Source organism: Anopheles stephensi, chromosome 3 (genome assembly GCF_013141755.1).
Source record: "Anopheles stephensi strain Indian chromosome 3, UCI_ANSTEP_V1.0, whole genome shotgun sequence".
Taxonomy (NCBI): Eukaryota; Metazoa; Arthropoda; class Insecta; order Diptera; family Culicidae; genus Anopheles; species Anopheles stephensi.
The window spans coordinates 56721663-56737085 of NC_050203.1; the positions used below are offsets into that span (position 1 = coordinate 56721663).

At 47.0% G+C, this 15423-nt stretch overlaps 1 protein-coding gene across 11 annotated transcripts in view; it reads left to right on the forward strand.

Annotated features, from left to right (window-relative positions):
• LOC118508807 (aryl hydrocarbon receptor nuclear translocator homolog) overlaps positions 1-15423 on the forward strand; it is a 207278-nt gene that overhangs the window by 187388 nt on the left and 4467 nt on the right. For 10 of the 11 annotated variants that reach the window (XM_036048543.1, XM_036048538.1, XM_036048542.1 and 7 more), the window contains 8 exons: positions 10549-10652; positions 12784-13000; positions 13080-13274; positions 13419-13715; positions 13799-13949; positions 14046-14318; positions 14400-14511; positions 14586-14718. In XM_036048543.1, coding sequence (XP_035904436.1) covers positions 10549-10652; positions 12784-13000; positions 13080-13274; positions 13419-13715; positions 13799-13949; positions 14046-14318; positions 14400-14511; positions 14586-14718 — 1482 coding nt within the window. The remainder of the gene's footprint in view (positions 1-10548; positions 10653-12783; positions 13001-13079; positions 13275-13418; positions 13716-13798; positions 13950-14045; positions 14319-14399; positions 14512-14585; positions 14719-15423) is intronic. The other variant, XM_036048539.1, reaches the window with a different exon arrangement.

Here is a 15423-nt window from a genome sequence, read left to right on the forward strand (position 1 = left end):
AATTATGGTGTGAACAATGGTGTAATGTGAATCTGCTCGATACGAAGGCGGTGTCGGTTACCTTTTTGGGTGGCACCACAGTCGGATAACAAGGAGACGACCGACCCCGGAGCCGGACAAAGGCGACCCGCAGGCTCACGGCGGCTTTGATCACTGTCACACCAGCGAGCGGTAGCGGTTGAAGATTATGACGCCGATTGCTGCTGCACGGTGCCGGACGGTGCCGGTGAAACGGCCCATCACGGACAGAAGCCAAGTGTGGCCCAAGTGTGTCGTTAGCATTGCCCTGGCGCTGCAACTCGCTTATCAACCGTACCGGATCCGTCGCTTCTTTGCAAACCCGGCCCCAGCAAAAACCCCATCTGACACATAATTTTCATTAAAAAACAATATACCATTCAACGGGGGCAAACTTGGTGGCGTGTACTTCTGTGCGTTTGATTCATTCACCAAGATTAACTTCATCCCCCGGGGTTGAGATACGGAGTTAGTCATGTTTGTCGGGTTCTAGAGGGTTTCGCGCTCGCTCGAAACATTTAAAATGGAAACAACCTGATCAAAAACCTCTTTTCCGTAAGATAAACCACACAATCTGGAACCATCCTGCGAGATGACTCACTTTGCGCCGTTATCCGTAATCAAATGCTCTCGTGGTGCTTTGTGTTTCCTTTTTGCCCACAATCCGTTTGTTTTAAAGCCCTTTTTGGTTGCTGTCCACCACTACACTTTGTGGCTACTTTTGCTCTAGAAGCCTTCGCCATCTCCTAACAAATAAATAAAGAACGCAAAGGTTTATCTTCTTGAAACAGATTAGTCCAGTCATCGGGTTGCATTTAAATTAAGCAAAAGGTGTTAACCGAACCAATGCCGGATTGCGGTCTCGTGCCCATTTATTTGTCCAGTTCGACGAAAGAAAAAAAAAATCGGCAGAATATAAATAAATATCTAATCAACTCCATGCGCCCAACGAAAACAGTAGCAACGGCAGCACATTAATTGATGAAACATTTGAAAAAGAGTCAACTGGTGAGGTGACCAGCTCGAAAAATGGTTCCCCAGCAAAACGAATTAAAATGTCGATGCCATGTAAATGGGAAAACCTTTTTAACGAGCGCAAAGATAAGCGCAGATGTTAGTTTTGGCTTCTTGCTCTGTTTTTTATCGATACACTGCCCGGTCTATAGCAGAAAGCCCGAGCATCAAATTATTCAAATGTTCTGCAAAACGGTGTCAATTAATTCATTTCACCTCTCAAGCGTAGAATTTGCACACCGGCTATCGACGAATTTGTGATTTCTTCCTTTTGCACGATGCAGCATTTAGAGGCTCCAAATCCAATTCTCTTGTACGTACAAACCGAATCGTTCTGTCAAATGCAACATCGTCAGCAATGCCTGAGGAACAGAAGCACCCAACAGATGAAGAATCTCTCGCGATGTGTGTGTGTGTGTGTACATTTAATTATTTCTTTCAGCCTGACAGAACTGTTGAACATTTTAACAACCTGTAAACAACGTTATTTAACCCTCCGCAATCAATTTAATCTTCCGCCCGGGCGAATTACATTTGCTTTCGCCCGATCTTTGACTTCTGTCTTCGGTCCTAAGCAATCCTGGGGTTTTGTTGTTGGATCATCCCGGCCTTCCAGTGTTACCCACCCTTCCCCCCCCCCCCCCCCCCCCCCCATGGGTAAGTTTCCGGGGGCGGCATGCTGGTGCAGACACCATTTATCAAGCTCGGCGAATCTCGCGGCCCAACGCGCCGTGTCCGTTTCGGAACGCAAAACGGCTTTTGAATTATTGGACGCAGTTGCAGTGAATTTCAAACAAGGATACAAAACACAGTGTCCGGAACGATGGGAGATCAGCTGAAAAGGAGTGGGGGGGCGTAAAATAAGAAAGAATTAAGAAGACTCAATCCTCACCCCGATACACTCACCACACACCCCACCCTACGCAATGATCTGGCCGGGCAGACGAGATCGTTCTCTGCATCCTCACGGGTGTAAAGCGCAGACAGAAACAGACACAAAACTAAATCAGCTACCAGTCCGGGAACAGCAACAAAAAAATGTGTCGGTCGGCAACAAACCGCCTTTGGCCACTGCCTACCGGTGTTGAATGGCCGTTGCCGGTAGGGCGTAAAAACAAAAGGTGAAAAGTTGTTAAACCTTTGCTCTTGTGAGTTATCTCCCGCCGCTGGTGGAGAAGATTCATTTAGCGATTTGGTCACGTCCGAAGCGACGAACCCTTCTTCGTTGGGGCAATTTTCGGGGCGGAAGAGAGCAACAAAAACAACGCCTCAGATGCACCCTCACTCGAAGAAGCTGGTAACAATTTTAAGGATATTCAAAGAAATCTTCCAAGTAATTCTACCAAGCCAAGTAATTCTACTTTATGCTCCGAAGCAGGATTCTTAATCATTTTTGATATCTTTTTTCCGGGCACCTATTTGTTGACAAGTAAATAAAACGCTTTAAATGTACAGTTTTATACGTCCTCCCGAGCTACGTACGGCCGGTGCTCCTTCCAGCGTCCAAGAGCTTAACAGCTACCATCTACGGTTGCAGCGGGATCAACCGGCCAGGGATGGTTATTATTTATGATAATTTGAAAATTATTCAAGAAAAAACGTATCAACCACACCCGCCAAGCAAAAGGTGCATACAGCAAAGCAGAGCGATCAAGGCATCTGACCCCCGAGCGTGGTGCGTAAATGTGAAGGAAACACTTTATCCAACCCAAATCCCAAAGAACTTCTCCAAGCAAATGGAACTTACCATAAAGTAGAAAGGAGCAGCAAGCGACGATGATGATGATGATGACGATCGTCGCCTCGGTTTGCTTATCCTTCCCCGGGTTTTGCTGTGCGTTCATTTTAAAGTGTTTTTTTTTGTGTGCTCCTTCAATGCATATGCTTTGCCTCTCGGTTCCACCAGGTCGCGGTCCGCATCAGTAGCAAGTACCATAACCGCGCGAAAACCCTTCGGCAGTAGCAGCCACCACCGTGGTCGGCGCGATATCAGATTTGATTAATATTTAAATCATTCCCGCACCACGACGACGACGACGGTGCACACGCTTTGCTACGGGACCCTTCGAGCGGGACCTTTATCTGGCGAGGAGTTGGGCCTTTTGCTTGCCGATTTCTTCGGTGCTATCCTTCGCACTGTTGACGCATTTGTCTTGAGCCGCTCGCTTCTTCCGTGGAGCTTTTCAACCTTCTTCTAGCGGCAAACACACCGCAACGGTGTCGTCTGCCCCCGTACGGTCCGGGACCAATGACAAAACTGTACCCAAACGCCTCGTAACGCCAAACCCGCTGCGGTAACAATGATTCATTGACTCGGGACTCGGGCGGGAGGTTACTTCGGGTTTCCGTGTCTGTGCGCGCGGATGTCATCGAGTGCTGTGCTGCCGGGGATGGCATTTTATTTCTATCCGTGAATGAATGGAATGAATGAATGCATTATTCATTCAAATCCGTTTTGGCTGTGATTTTTATCCCCTGCCTCATCGTTCTTCCGTCCCTCGTTGTCGTGTGTGTGTTGCAGGGACATGGAACAGTGGTACTCTTTTGCTACTGCTCACCTATCATTACACCGGCGGAGAGACCTTAGAATTACTCATTACTCCACTGCACCCCCGGACAGCAACCTTCTTTGGCGTTGATTGGGGGGTTTTGGACACTGGATCACACACCGAAAGCATGGATCAAAGGATTCGGAATCGGTACCCGTAAATACCCACCGGTATGTTCTGGCCGACCTTTCCCGGGTGCTACTAATACGAGCTCGCTGCCAATACCACCACAACTACCACTACTGCCGCTTCCTGACGTCAAAAGAACGTTGATGGCCGGGATAAACCCCAGCCAGTGGGCAGGAAATAGTCAGATGTGTGGTGGATGGAACATTGTGGAATTGTTGAGCGCGCATAACCCCGAATGGGGGGCCTGTTATAGCTAACAACAGCTCCGTCATCGTTCCATCAGCACCTTCCCACTGGCAGAGTGCTTATCGGTTTGCTACGATCGATAATTTCTATTTCACGTATGAAATCACCACAGGTCAGCGGAAAAAAAAATCACCCCGGTGGACCATCGGCACCAAACATGAGACCGAACAGGAGAGGAGCGTCCCGAGCGGGGGAAAAAGAAACAATTTAGATTCGATAGGATTTCCCAAGGATTGTTACCAAAGCAGGAGAACCACCGTGACCATCGTCGAGAGCCGGCTGGCACAAGCAACAACAAAAAAAAAACGGAACCTCAAAAGAGATCAGTATAATGGATTTCCTTTCCTGCTACATTCTCATTCTCCGGGCATTGGTGGTGGTTTCCGTTCCGTCATCAACGGGCGGCCAGGTCGGGTTCGATGAAGCAGTAGTAGCAGTAGTAGTAGGAGCTAGCGCACCACCGTATCGAATCCCAAGGAATGGGAGAGAGAACCGAAAACGGAACCTCTTCTTCACCGGGCAAAAAGTGTAGGAAAATCAAAGCGCCCAGTATCCGTATCCGGTTCGGATGCGGAAACCATCCTTCCCTGTCGAATTCGTCGGCCTGCATCTGTGCGTCTCCCTAGCAGCTCGTTCGCTCTCTCACTCTGTCACTCTTGTCCCTCGTTCAGGATCTTCCAGGAGGTATACTAGCGTGGCCGGCATGTAAGCCACTCCGGCGCTGGCTGGCTGGTGAGAAAGATTATTGATTGAGATGAGGGAAAAAGTTTTGAAATGTAATTACCACCGGGGTAGTTTCCGAAAGTCTCTCCGGCACCACGGCAGTCGGTTTTTCTTGCTCACGTTAGATTTTCCACCCTTTTCTCCACCGCTAGCTAGCGCTCCATTTTGGCAACTTCTCCAAGGAAGGGTGGCGTGGATGGATGATTTTTTCTTTTTGGGGGTTTCCTGTTATTCTTCGTGTGCCTCCAGCTTTTTGCGGACTATCTTCATCAGGTTCAAAAAGTTCGTTTTTTTGCCTTCACAAACTTCGGACGAGCGCATGTTGGACGATCGGATCGAACGGCGGTGGATGATGATAATGCGGAGCAAAGTTGGACGCTATCCAATGATTATTCCCGTGCCACATTGATGAAGTTCCTTGAAGGGTTTTTTTGTCGGCTGTGTGTTGGTGTGTGTGGCTGTGCGCCTCCCTTTGCCAGTCTCTATGATGTTACTTATTAGTTGCTTCGTTTGTTGCTTTTTTCTTTGTATCCTCAACCTATATCCTATTGAGACTGCTCAATAGAAGAATGCGAGTACATCATATTGTGACGGTGTGTGTTTTTTTTTTATCTCCTTCCTCCTTTAATGGATCGTGAACGTATTAGTTATTTTTGTGCAAGGCAAAAAAATCCCATTAAACAGCTGCAATTACATGCGCTCCGATTATTTAACGAAAATTGATGAAAACACTGCCTAATTGCAGGCTGCTCTGGGTATGTGTGTCTGTGGAGATAGCCGGGTAACTACTACTGCCAGATATAACATTATTACAAGCTTCGATCATCATTTTCCGCTCCGGCAAGTCACGCAACAGCACACATACGAAAGCTTTCAAACACAGCTCTTTCACCCCGTGTCCTTTTCGACTGGAAAACATTTCCCTCTAAACTGATTGCACCTAACTGCAATCGATCTGGCTGCGATTAGATAGCACCTGTATGCACATGTGTAAAAGCCCCCACTCTGCAGTTTGATTGCTCCATTCGCGATCCTTGGTCCTCCGTGTTCCCGTATAACAAGCAAACCCGTCACAACAAACTAACGCTGACCACCACACAATTGGCTGCCCAACCCTGCACTCCCACCGCTTGCTCCCTCTTGGTTGGATAAATAAAACGAGATTTTATCAGCGGAACACTTCGTGTGGTGACAGCAAATGACTGTCATCATTGAAAAATGCTTTCATCCATCCTAATTCCGCTACTTTCCCCCCGCGTTCGGTGGCTAGGAAAGGTACAATGCTTGCCCATTTTTTGTTTGTTTGTTGCCTGTCCTGCATGCCTGCCGTTGGCTGTCACCAAAGCAGCACTATCAATTTTCCAAACTGCAACACCATCACCCGGGTCAGGTGCCGGGGTTTGGTTGGGCGAACCTCACACATGCCAGAACCATTTACTGTACTGGAGCCGGTTGGGTGGATGGAAACACAAACACAGAGAGAAGTAGAGGAGATAAGTGGTGGTGGTGGTGGTGGTAAGGAAATGGCATGATTTAACCTGACAGCCGGCTGGGTGGCCAGTCCAGCCAGCAGCAAGTTGAACATAACATTTCATACTGATACGCCAAATGACGCCGAATAGGACTAAAACAAACATAGCACGCCACGTTGGCTGGGGGTGTTGAGGAGGTACATCCCTCGAGAGAGAGAGAGGGAGGGCAGGGAAACTAGAGTGAGTAGCGAGAAGTCTCTTAGTGGACACTACAGTGACAACGGAATACACTTACTGTTGTACCTTCTCTGCGCCAGCGTTTTTTTGCTAGGTTTTGTTGTTTTTTTTTTTTGGAGTTTCTTTATGCAAACAGAAGCTAGCTGGCGGAGGTTTTTTTTTCTTTGCTGCTGCTGCGCTGTTTGTTAGTAGTGTCCAGCGGATGTGGAAACTATAATTATGCAGATAAACCCTCTCTCCTTAGTAGAAGAACAACAACAAAAAAACAGGCATACCCCACGGCTCCCTTACCAACTGACCTTCCAGAACGTAACAGCAGCAGCAGCTCTCCAGCGAAAGCGAAATAAAAAGAACTAATGTTTTGTTTGTCCTATCCGCGTAACTTATGGCGCTTGCTGGACAGCCTAGCGGAGTGTGCAGCAGCAAAGGTGGGCACATCGTGAGGTGTAATGCGCCATTCAAATGGGTCAACAGTGGTGGCGTTGGGTCGCAGCCAAGAGGAAAAAAGCTACGCCTCATAAGCGTTAAAATGATATTAAAACTATGTAAACAGTGCTGCTCTTGCTGGCGCTGCTGTGTAGCGGCTCAATTCTCTAAGGATGTGTAATGGGAAAAATGAAAACAAGAAAATAACCTTTTACCTCCTGACGTGGGGGAAAACAAAAAAAGCCCACGCTTGTGGTTAAATTTTTTAAAAGCAAGGTGTAATCATTCATCGGGGTTTTTGTTTTGCTAGTGAAACGATTAAATGGTAGCCGCAAACATCCATATTGCTAGCTAGTATAATCTAAGTAACCATCATTTTCTCGGGTGTTTTATGACATTTATGATAGTGTTTCATACTAAAAACAATCTTGGTCATCCAAAAAAAGCCTATTCTTACTCATTGTTGTAGGGGACGACCCGTTGGAGGAGGCGATCACTTCGCCGGTCTTTATTCGACAGGACCGGGGTTTAAATCCCATCTGGACCATTCCCCCGTAGTGAGGACGAACTATCCAACTGACTATCATGGATTGGTGTATGCCTTTTTTCTAGCTAATGTCCATTAGCTAAATTCACGTTTCTTCCAAAAATCCATGAGGATTCAACAGGTCTCCCAGACCATATACTACCGAAAGGGACTGGTGAAGCTCTGATAGTAGTATCAAGCTCAAAAATAACTCTGTGATGTCCAAGCTATTATTTGGATTATTTTTCGAGCATTTCTTGATTGAAATCTTCTCAGTTTTATCGTTGAAACAAATCCATCCTCTGACTGGTATAGATCATGATAGCATGGATGCTATCAATACAGCATCTTCGAACATGTTTGGCCCTTCTTCATAATAACTGCCACCGTCGTAGAAGTTGCTATATTATTCATTAAAAAAAAACTCTTTCGCAAATGACGATTACAAGCACATCAGCAATGGCGGATAAAGTCCCTTGGAACTCCCAAGCAGAATGAGGCCTCATGACTCATTAAAACAAAACTTTCTTTCAAATGGCATTAACTAGGACACCAGCTATGGCGAATCAAACCCTTAGATGGTCCTAAGTAGAATGAAAGATGGAAGTCCATATCACATGGAAAGTGCTGACTTGGCCTGAGATAAGGGCCTAGCGAAGACATTATATGAGCTCCATTATGTAGTCCTTCCTCTTTCTTGGCCTAACTACCTCCTAAGGTCATGTCTGCTATTTTAGGCTTACTTGACTTAATTACCACGTAGTTGGATAGTCAGTCAGATAGTCTGGGGAAACGGCCCAGATGAGACTTGATCCCCGGTCCAGCCGTGTGAAGACCAGCGCCGCTGTCACATCTACCACCGAGCCACCCTTATGTAGTCCTAGGTCTTATAAATGATCGATTTTCCCAGGACTTTATTGTATATACTGGTATCAGTAGGTGGGGCGGTCCGGTGGTCGAGGCGACAGCGGCGCCGGTTTCACAAGGCAGGGCCGGGGTTCAAATCCCATCCAGACCGCCTCCCCGTACGTAAGGCTGACTACTTTACTACGGGTAAAATCTAGTCACAGAAAGCCAGAAATGGCAGGCCGAGACCTCTCGAGGTTGTAGTGCCAAGGAAGAAGAAGAAGAAGGTATCAGTAGGTGAATACGCCTATGTCAAAATAATCGGGGCCTGAAGCAACTCCCTAGTTTGCTTATACTGGCAATCAGCCATATTGATGAAACTATTAAATGCAATATTCAAATGACAAATATGGATAATGCAGTTTTTTCACCATATCCTACAGCTCCTAACCCAAAAACCTCCAAAACTATACATAAAATGAATAGCGCCTTATTCCTTTACTATTTACATTCCTACGTATCCCTCTAAGAGACAGTGTGGACATGTAGCTGCTATTTAGCTCAGGCACAAAATTCCGCCTCTGTTGCACCGTGCAGTATGCAGCATCGCGTAGCGTAGAGCAACAGGGTGAAAAGATCATGGCCAGCAACATTTGCTTGGTGCATTTGAATACCAAAGCAGCAAAGGGGCGTTAGACATTCACCATGCTTCGTACACCATAAAACAATTCAGCTTCTTGGCTATCACAAACACAAAACACCCGATCGTTCCCGTTTTTTATCACACGTTTTATCGAGGCGCTTAGAAATGTATGCAAAACGCAAGCACAACCCAATTCAATCAAGTTTAATTCGCAACTTGTGCCTTCTTTACACATGTTCTAACGGCCTCCCAACAAAGAACACTTCATTTGAACGCAGGCTATCGCTCGAGGCGATGATCTGCAATTTCAACTTGATATGCACTTCCAAAATCCTATCATCTGGTGGGCCATTATTTAGCATACATAAAGAGCTACTGCTCTGTAAAGACTCATATGCTATGCTTCTCGTTTAAAAATCAATTCCATCACACTCAGCCAATCACGCGCTGGGTTCGGTATCGTAATGTGCATTTAAAGATTTGGTTGACTTTTGTCCAACACACACGCCGAATAGCTGCTCTCAAGCTTAAAGTGCGCTTCAATATGGCACCGTGAGCGAGAAGAACACATTACCGATCACAAGACGACATCGGATCGATTTTCTCGATTCCCTCCTCCCATTTTCCCTTGACAGCGACCAAAATGCGCCACAACAAGTGCGAATGATAGCGTAATTCCAGCAAACGATTCATTTATCGCACACTGACTGGAACAAGCGCCAAAAGCAAGCAATGGGAAAAATCATCCACCTCGAGGGGATGTCATTGTGTATTGTGCCATTTTACATTTTCTACAACCCTTGAAAAGACCTCGCCAAAGAAAATCATCTCCAATTATCACTCACACCCTCTCGCAGCACTTCTGTCAGTCACAGAAGGCAGAAGGCAAATTCTTTCTAACGATAGGTCCTTAGCCCAAGACATTTTCCTCCTCGCTATCATTGTATGTGTGTGTGTATGCGAGTCTCGGGTGTTCCGCTCGCCCTGAAACAGTCGTATTTATTTTTTATTGTTATTTTTATACTGTTATGCAAATTAAAATTGAAGAAAATGCTAAACGTCATTTAATTTTACAACTTGTTGTATCTTTCCATTCCACCCGGTGGCCGGGCGGTTTGCTTCACTCACACTTCGGGTCGCTGTTCTGTTCCATTTTTTTGTTTTTGTTTTACATTCTGTCCCATTCTTGATGGTAGGAATGTTTTGTTTTAATTTTTAAACACACTTTTTTTCAAAAGAAATCGAGGCACTTTCGGAACATTGTACCACGATGGGGAACATTTTTGGGACTGTGTTTTGTCCTTCATTACTAGTTACGCATTGTTTACTTCAAGGGTATGCCGCTTCGGCTTATCGGGAACCCTAAAACCGTACCCGTGGTGCGTGGTGGGTTCCACCCGATTTAGCTAACATCTTCTTCGCGACCATTCTACCAGTAACCCGGGAGGGAGTTTGGTCAGTTAAAGGATTTGTTTTGATTGTCTTAAAATTTTTAACGATTATTAAACGCACCATCCGGTTAATACAACACAATTAGACGCATATTTGCATACCGAACAAAAAAAGGATGGTCATTTTGCCATTCCGGTGCCTATTAAAGTGGTGTGTCTAATGGTGGGGAAACGGCGGATAAATAAAGTTGGAATGGACCCCCCCCCCCCCCCCCACTCGTCTAGAATATTCCGTTTCTAATTTTCCTTTTTCTTACTCTACTTTTAGGAACCGGCAATACCAACACGGATGGGTCGTACAAACCATCCTTTCTTACCGATCAGGAGCTGAAGCACCTGATACTGGAAGCCGCAGATGGATTTCTGTTTGTGGTAAGTATAGCTCCTCCAAAGCAAACTGAAGACCTCACAAAGCCACACTCCCTAGGCGGCTAGTTTCAGCTTAAGTCGATTATTTCGTTCGGAAGCTTTAATTAAACACGACGCTTTAAAAAAAATGACGACAGGTTTCTACCTATTCCGCTATAGAGCGTAACAAAAAGTGAATTATTACATTAAGCTAATTAGTGGCCTGAACCCGGGTTTTCTTAACGTTCGTACGACAATGAAGCCAGCCAGCTAGCGGCTTTTGTTCCGCAGGAAAATCTAGCTTTAAATTTATCCATAGAATCGAATCCAGAAAGCTTGCTGGAGGTGTGGACATGAAAAAAAAGTACGCAGACGAAAGTCTAAAAGTGTTTTTCGACGGGCATCCTACAGCCAGAGTACAGCGCACTGAACAGATGAATTGTCGCGCTGGATAGAAAATAGTGGCAGTAGTAGCAGCAGTAGTCAGTGTGTATCTTTTTTATACTGACCGTGCGAATTGCATACTAATTACCGTCGGCAGCTTACCGTCCATTTGAAAAACTCGAGGTACTGGTATCTGTCTAGAAGCCGAGGATGCTTCTACTGAGCTTCTCTCTCGCCCTCTCTAGCTCCATTGGCGGACCAGTGCGTTGTCCTTCCAATTGAAAGGATGGTATGCATCGGTAGCGCCGGTAGCAGCTAGCCGGCACCGTGGGGTTTTAATGGAATGTTATAAGAGAAAGGGGTTTGATAAAAAAGATGGTTGAAAAATGTATTCAAATTCCAAGGCATTCGAGCAAAACAACTGGCGCTGGCGCACACAACTAAATGGCACCCCTTGATGGGGTTAAATTAATGAAAGAATTCTTTTTGGAGTTTATTCTCAGAATAAAAGATATCCGAGTAGCTTCATCAAAATTACATAAAATTGTTAAAGAAAAGTGTTTGAATCTTAAATCATGTAGCAGGACTAATTGGACAAACTTCTCGCCTTTAAGGATCAAATGATGAAAACGAGGATGCTATTGGTTGGGAAATTATTTAAATTTCTCATTAAAATTCATCCACACCTCCTGTGCTGGGTTGGGTGTATAAATATTGGAAATTAAAATTCATCCAAAACTTATCAATGAGCTCCCGGAGAATATAATCCAACGATGTACAGCAAGAAGCACAAGGCTAAGAATTTCCTTCCCAAACTGCCCATCTCAGAACCGTAGAATGAGAGAACCGGACGCAGACGCAACCACTAGAGAGGACACTACGCCGCCGAGGAGGTGTAAAACGAGGGAATGCAAATTTTGCGTTCAATACATATCAGTTGGATAATTTATTTATTTCGTCGTTCTCCGCCACATTCCCGAGGGTTGTCTTGTTTTAAGCTCCCCGTATTGCTCCTTTGCTCTCTCTCTCGCCACCGGACTAATACAACTTTGTTTCCGAGGTTGGCCGGATAATTCCGATCGATGGAAACGCGCTCACCACGCTTTAACCTTCGCTTACAGCTTCCGCTGCACACGGGAAGACATTCCAGCGGACTTTGGGCCAAGTTTCGCCTAACGGAGGTTTTCGCATTATTTATCGGCAATTAGAATGCAGCTGGGCAGCGCAGGGCACAAAATTACTCATTAGGCATTTTTCAGCCTCCCGCTCCTCCCTCCTGTTGCCCATCGCGCTTGGCTGCTTTCCGCCGACGGGGACCTTCCGGATGGCTGGCTGGAACTGCTGCAAGCAGGCTGAAAAATGCAAAACATCTCGCTCAACCCACGGTGACCGTTGCCGTTCCCGTTCTCCTTCTCATTCTCATCATCATTCATTTGTCTCCGTGGGCGTAAAATCGGTGGCTGGAATTGATAATTTCGCCACGCACGCACCACATTGATTAATGTATTATTTATTCGCTGGGTTATCCTGACGGGAGGACACCGGCAGGAATCGATGAAGTTGCCGTGCGGAGCGGAGCGGTCGATTCAGAGCAGTTTTAAAGTCTTAATTAATGCGCCTTTAGGAGAGGGAAGCCTCCCTTTTTTTGGTTTATTTCCTTGAGGAGGGGCAATTTGTTTGCTCTGGCGAGTTTATAGATTACTTCGATGCTATACTGGGATATTCTCAAAAATATGCTCTAAACGACGTCCTTTTTGTTTCGTTGCAACAGGCGGGCTGTGATACAGGACGCATCATTTACGTGTCCGATTCGGTGACACCGGTGCTAAACTACTCCCAGAACGAATGGTACAGCGGGAGCCTTTTCGATCACATCCACCCGGACGACATCGAGAAGGTGCGCGAGCAGCTCTCGACGCAGGAACCGGTCAACAGCGGACGGATACTGGACCTCAAAACTGGCACAGTCAAGAAGGAAGGCCATCAATGTATGTATCAATGTGCTCCAGTTACTTCTGGCCACGGCTAACCGTCTACTTTCTCTCTCTCTCTCCTTCTCTCCGACAGCATCGATGAGATTATGCATGGGATCGAGACGGGGGTTTATCTGTCGGATGCGAATCGGACCGCTAACGCCAGAATCGATGGCCCTCGGGCATCTGAACCGACTGCGAAGGAAAAACTCACTCGGTCCCTCCGTGGACGGTCACAACTACGCGGTAATGCACTGCACGGGGTACATCAAGAACTGGCCACCGACAGGTAAGTACAGTGGCAACGATGTACGGGAGCTAGGGAGAACCAATTCAATCCAAAATTTTGCTATCCAACGAATCCTTTTCGCACACACACACACATGATTGGAATGCTCCCGGAGACTGTTAATTATGATCCGCCGCAATTCAGATATGTTTCCAGGGGTCACGATCGACCGGGGGCAGGACGACGAGCTGCACAACACGCACTGCTGTCTGGTGGCGATCGCACGGCTGCAGATCACCTCCTCCACCACGGCGAACGATCTGAACGCGAACAATCCGAACGAGTTTATCTCGCGCCACGCCATGTGCGGCAAGTTCACGTTCGTCGACCAGCGGGTGATCGGTGTGCTGGGCTACCAGCCGGTCGATCTGCTCAACAAAAGCTGCTACGATTTCTTCCACCCGGACGACATTGCTCATATGAAGGAAAACTTTGACCAAGGTAAGTATTTTCTAAGCACGCCCTTGCGGGATGTGGATGGTTCGCTCTTAACGCTCGGCTCTCTTCGCTCTTATCGTTATTAGTGCTGAAGCAAAAGGGCCAAATGTTCTCGGTCATGTATCGGTTCCGGGCGAAGAACAAGGAGTGGGTTTGGATGAGAACGCAGGCGTACGCCTTCCTCAACCCGTACACGGACGATATCGAGTACGTGGTGTGTACGAACAGTTCGGCAAAGTAAGTAGCAGCAGCAAGCGTCATTGGCGCAGTTCCGCGCAGGACCGAGATTTGATCCAAATAATGATTTATTTTCACCCACCCGTTTCATCACAGGGCACTCCATTCGTCCCACGACACGGTAACGGCACCGGAGCAAACGGAAACACCTGTCGCGTCCTATCCGGCACCCGGGCTGGATTATACGCTGCCGGGCCGAAGGGACACCACACCCGCGAGCAATATCTACAATCCTCACAATCTGATTTCACACTTGCCATCGCAGCCGCAGACAGCAGCGCAGGCGGCCGCCGCTAGCAGTATTCAACGACCGGAAAGCGCCCACAATGCCGTGCAGTACAGCTACAATCCGACCCCATCGCCAATACAGTAAGAGATATCCGGCTCCTCCTGCAGACTGGCTGCAACCGATACTAATGCTATGCTCTATGTTACGCTCGCCCCACACAGATACGGTTCACCGGGAACGCCTAGTGGTGGTGCGACGGGTGCGTTGGGGCATCTTCCCAAAACTAACAATACCTCGCCAACGCCGGCAGCCACTGCGTGGACCCTGCGACAGGTAAGAACCGGAGTCTGGTCGATTTCCCCCACGGAAGTAATTAAAAATGCACTTTCATGCTTTCCTACCTTCAGCCACAACCCGTCACCGAAGGTTACCAGTACAGTGAACTAAGTCCGAACCGGTCACCGACCGGGCCAACCTACACCCAGCTTAACGCATCTCGTCAAACGTCCACCTTTACACCATCATCGCAAGCCGGACCGGGTAAGCAGCTTCCCATCAAATCCTTGTTGCGGTCTCCAACTTCCCTATCTTAGAGATACAATACGAGCTAGGTTGTTCGGTTCCATTCTCACGACATGATCGAAGGCTGGCGAGTTAAAATCGCTTCACAATAATGAGGTCCTTGTACAGCTCAATTGAGCTCCTTCCCTTGTCCTTCGGAGTACCAGCTTCATCCGTCGCGTTGGAAGAATGATCTGTTGGCAAACCTTTCCCTTCCACGTATCTATATTGTCGGTACTGATTTTTAACTCAAAATAGATACAGTTCTGCACAACTTGAAGCGAGAATTTACCTCCATGTAGTTAACCATTTAGTTAACGGGCGGTCCGGTGGCCGAGGCGATAACGGTGCCGGTCTTCACACGGCAGGACCGGAGCTCAAATCCCATTCAGACCGCCTCCCCGTACATAGGGCGGACCACTTTACTACGGGTAAAATTAAGTCACAGAAAGACAGAAATGGCAGGCCGAGACCGAGACCTTCCGAGGTTGTAGTGCCAAGGAAGAAGAAGAAGAAGAAGTTAACCATGCTTAAATGAGTATTGAACAGCAGTATGCCTGAATCTGGATTGAATTATAGAATACAGTCCCCGAAGTTGCCACATTCGAATCTCGGATGTCTGTTTCGCTATTTTATGCTGGTAATGCATGCGGCCTTAGTTGATGCTTGGAATGTCGCTGCTTT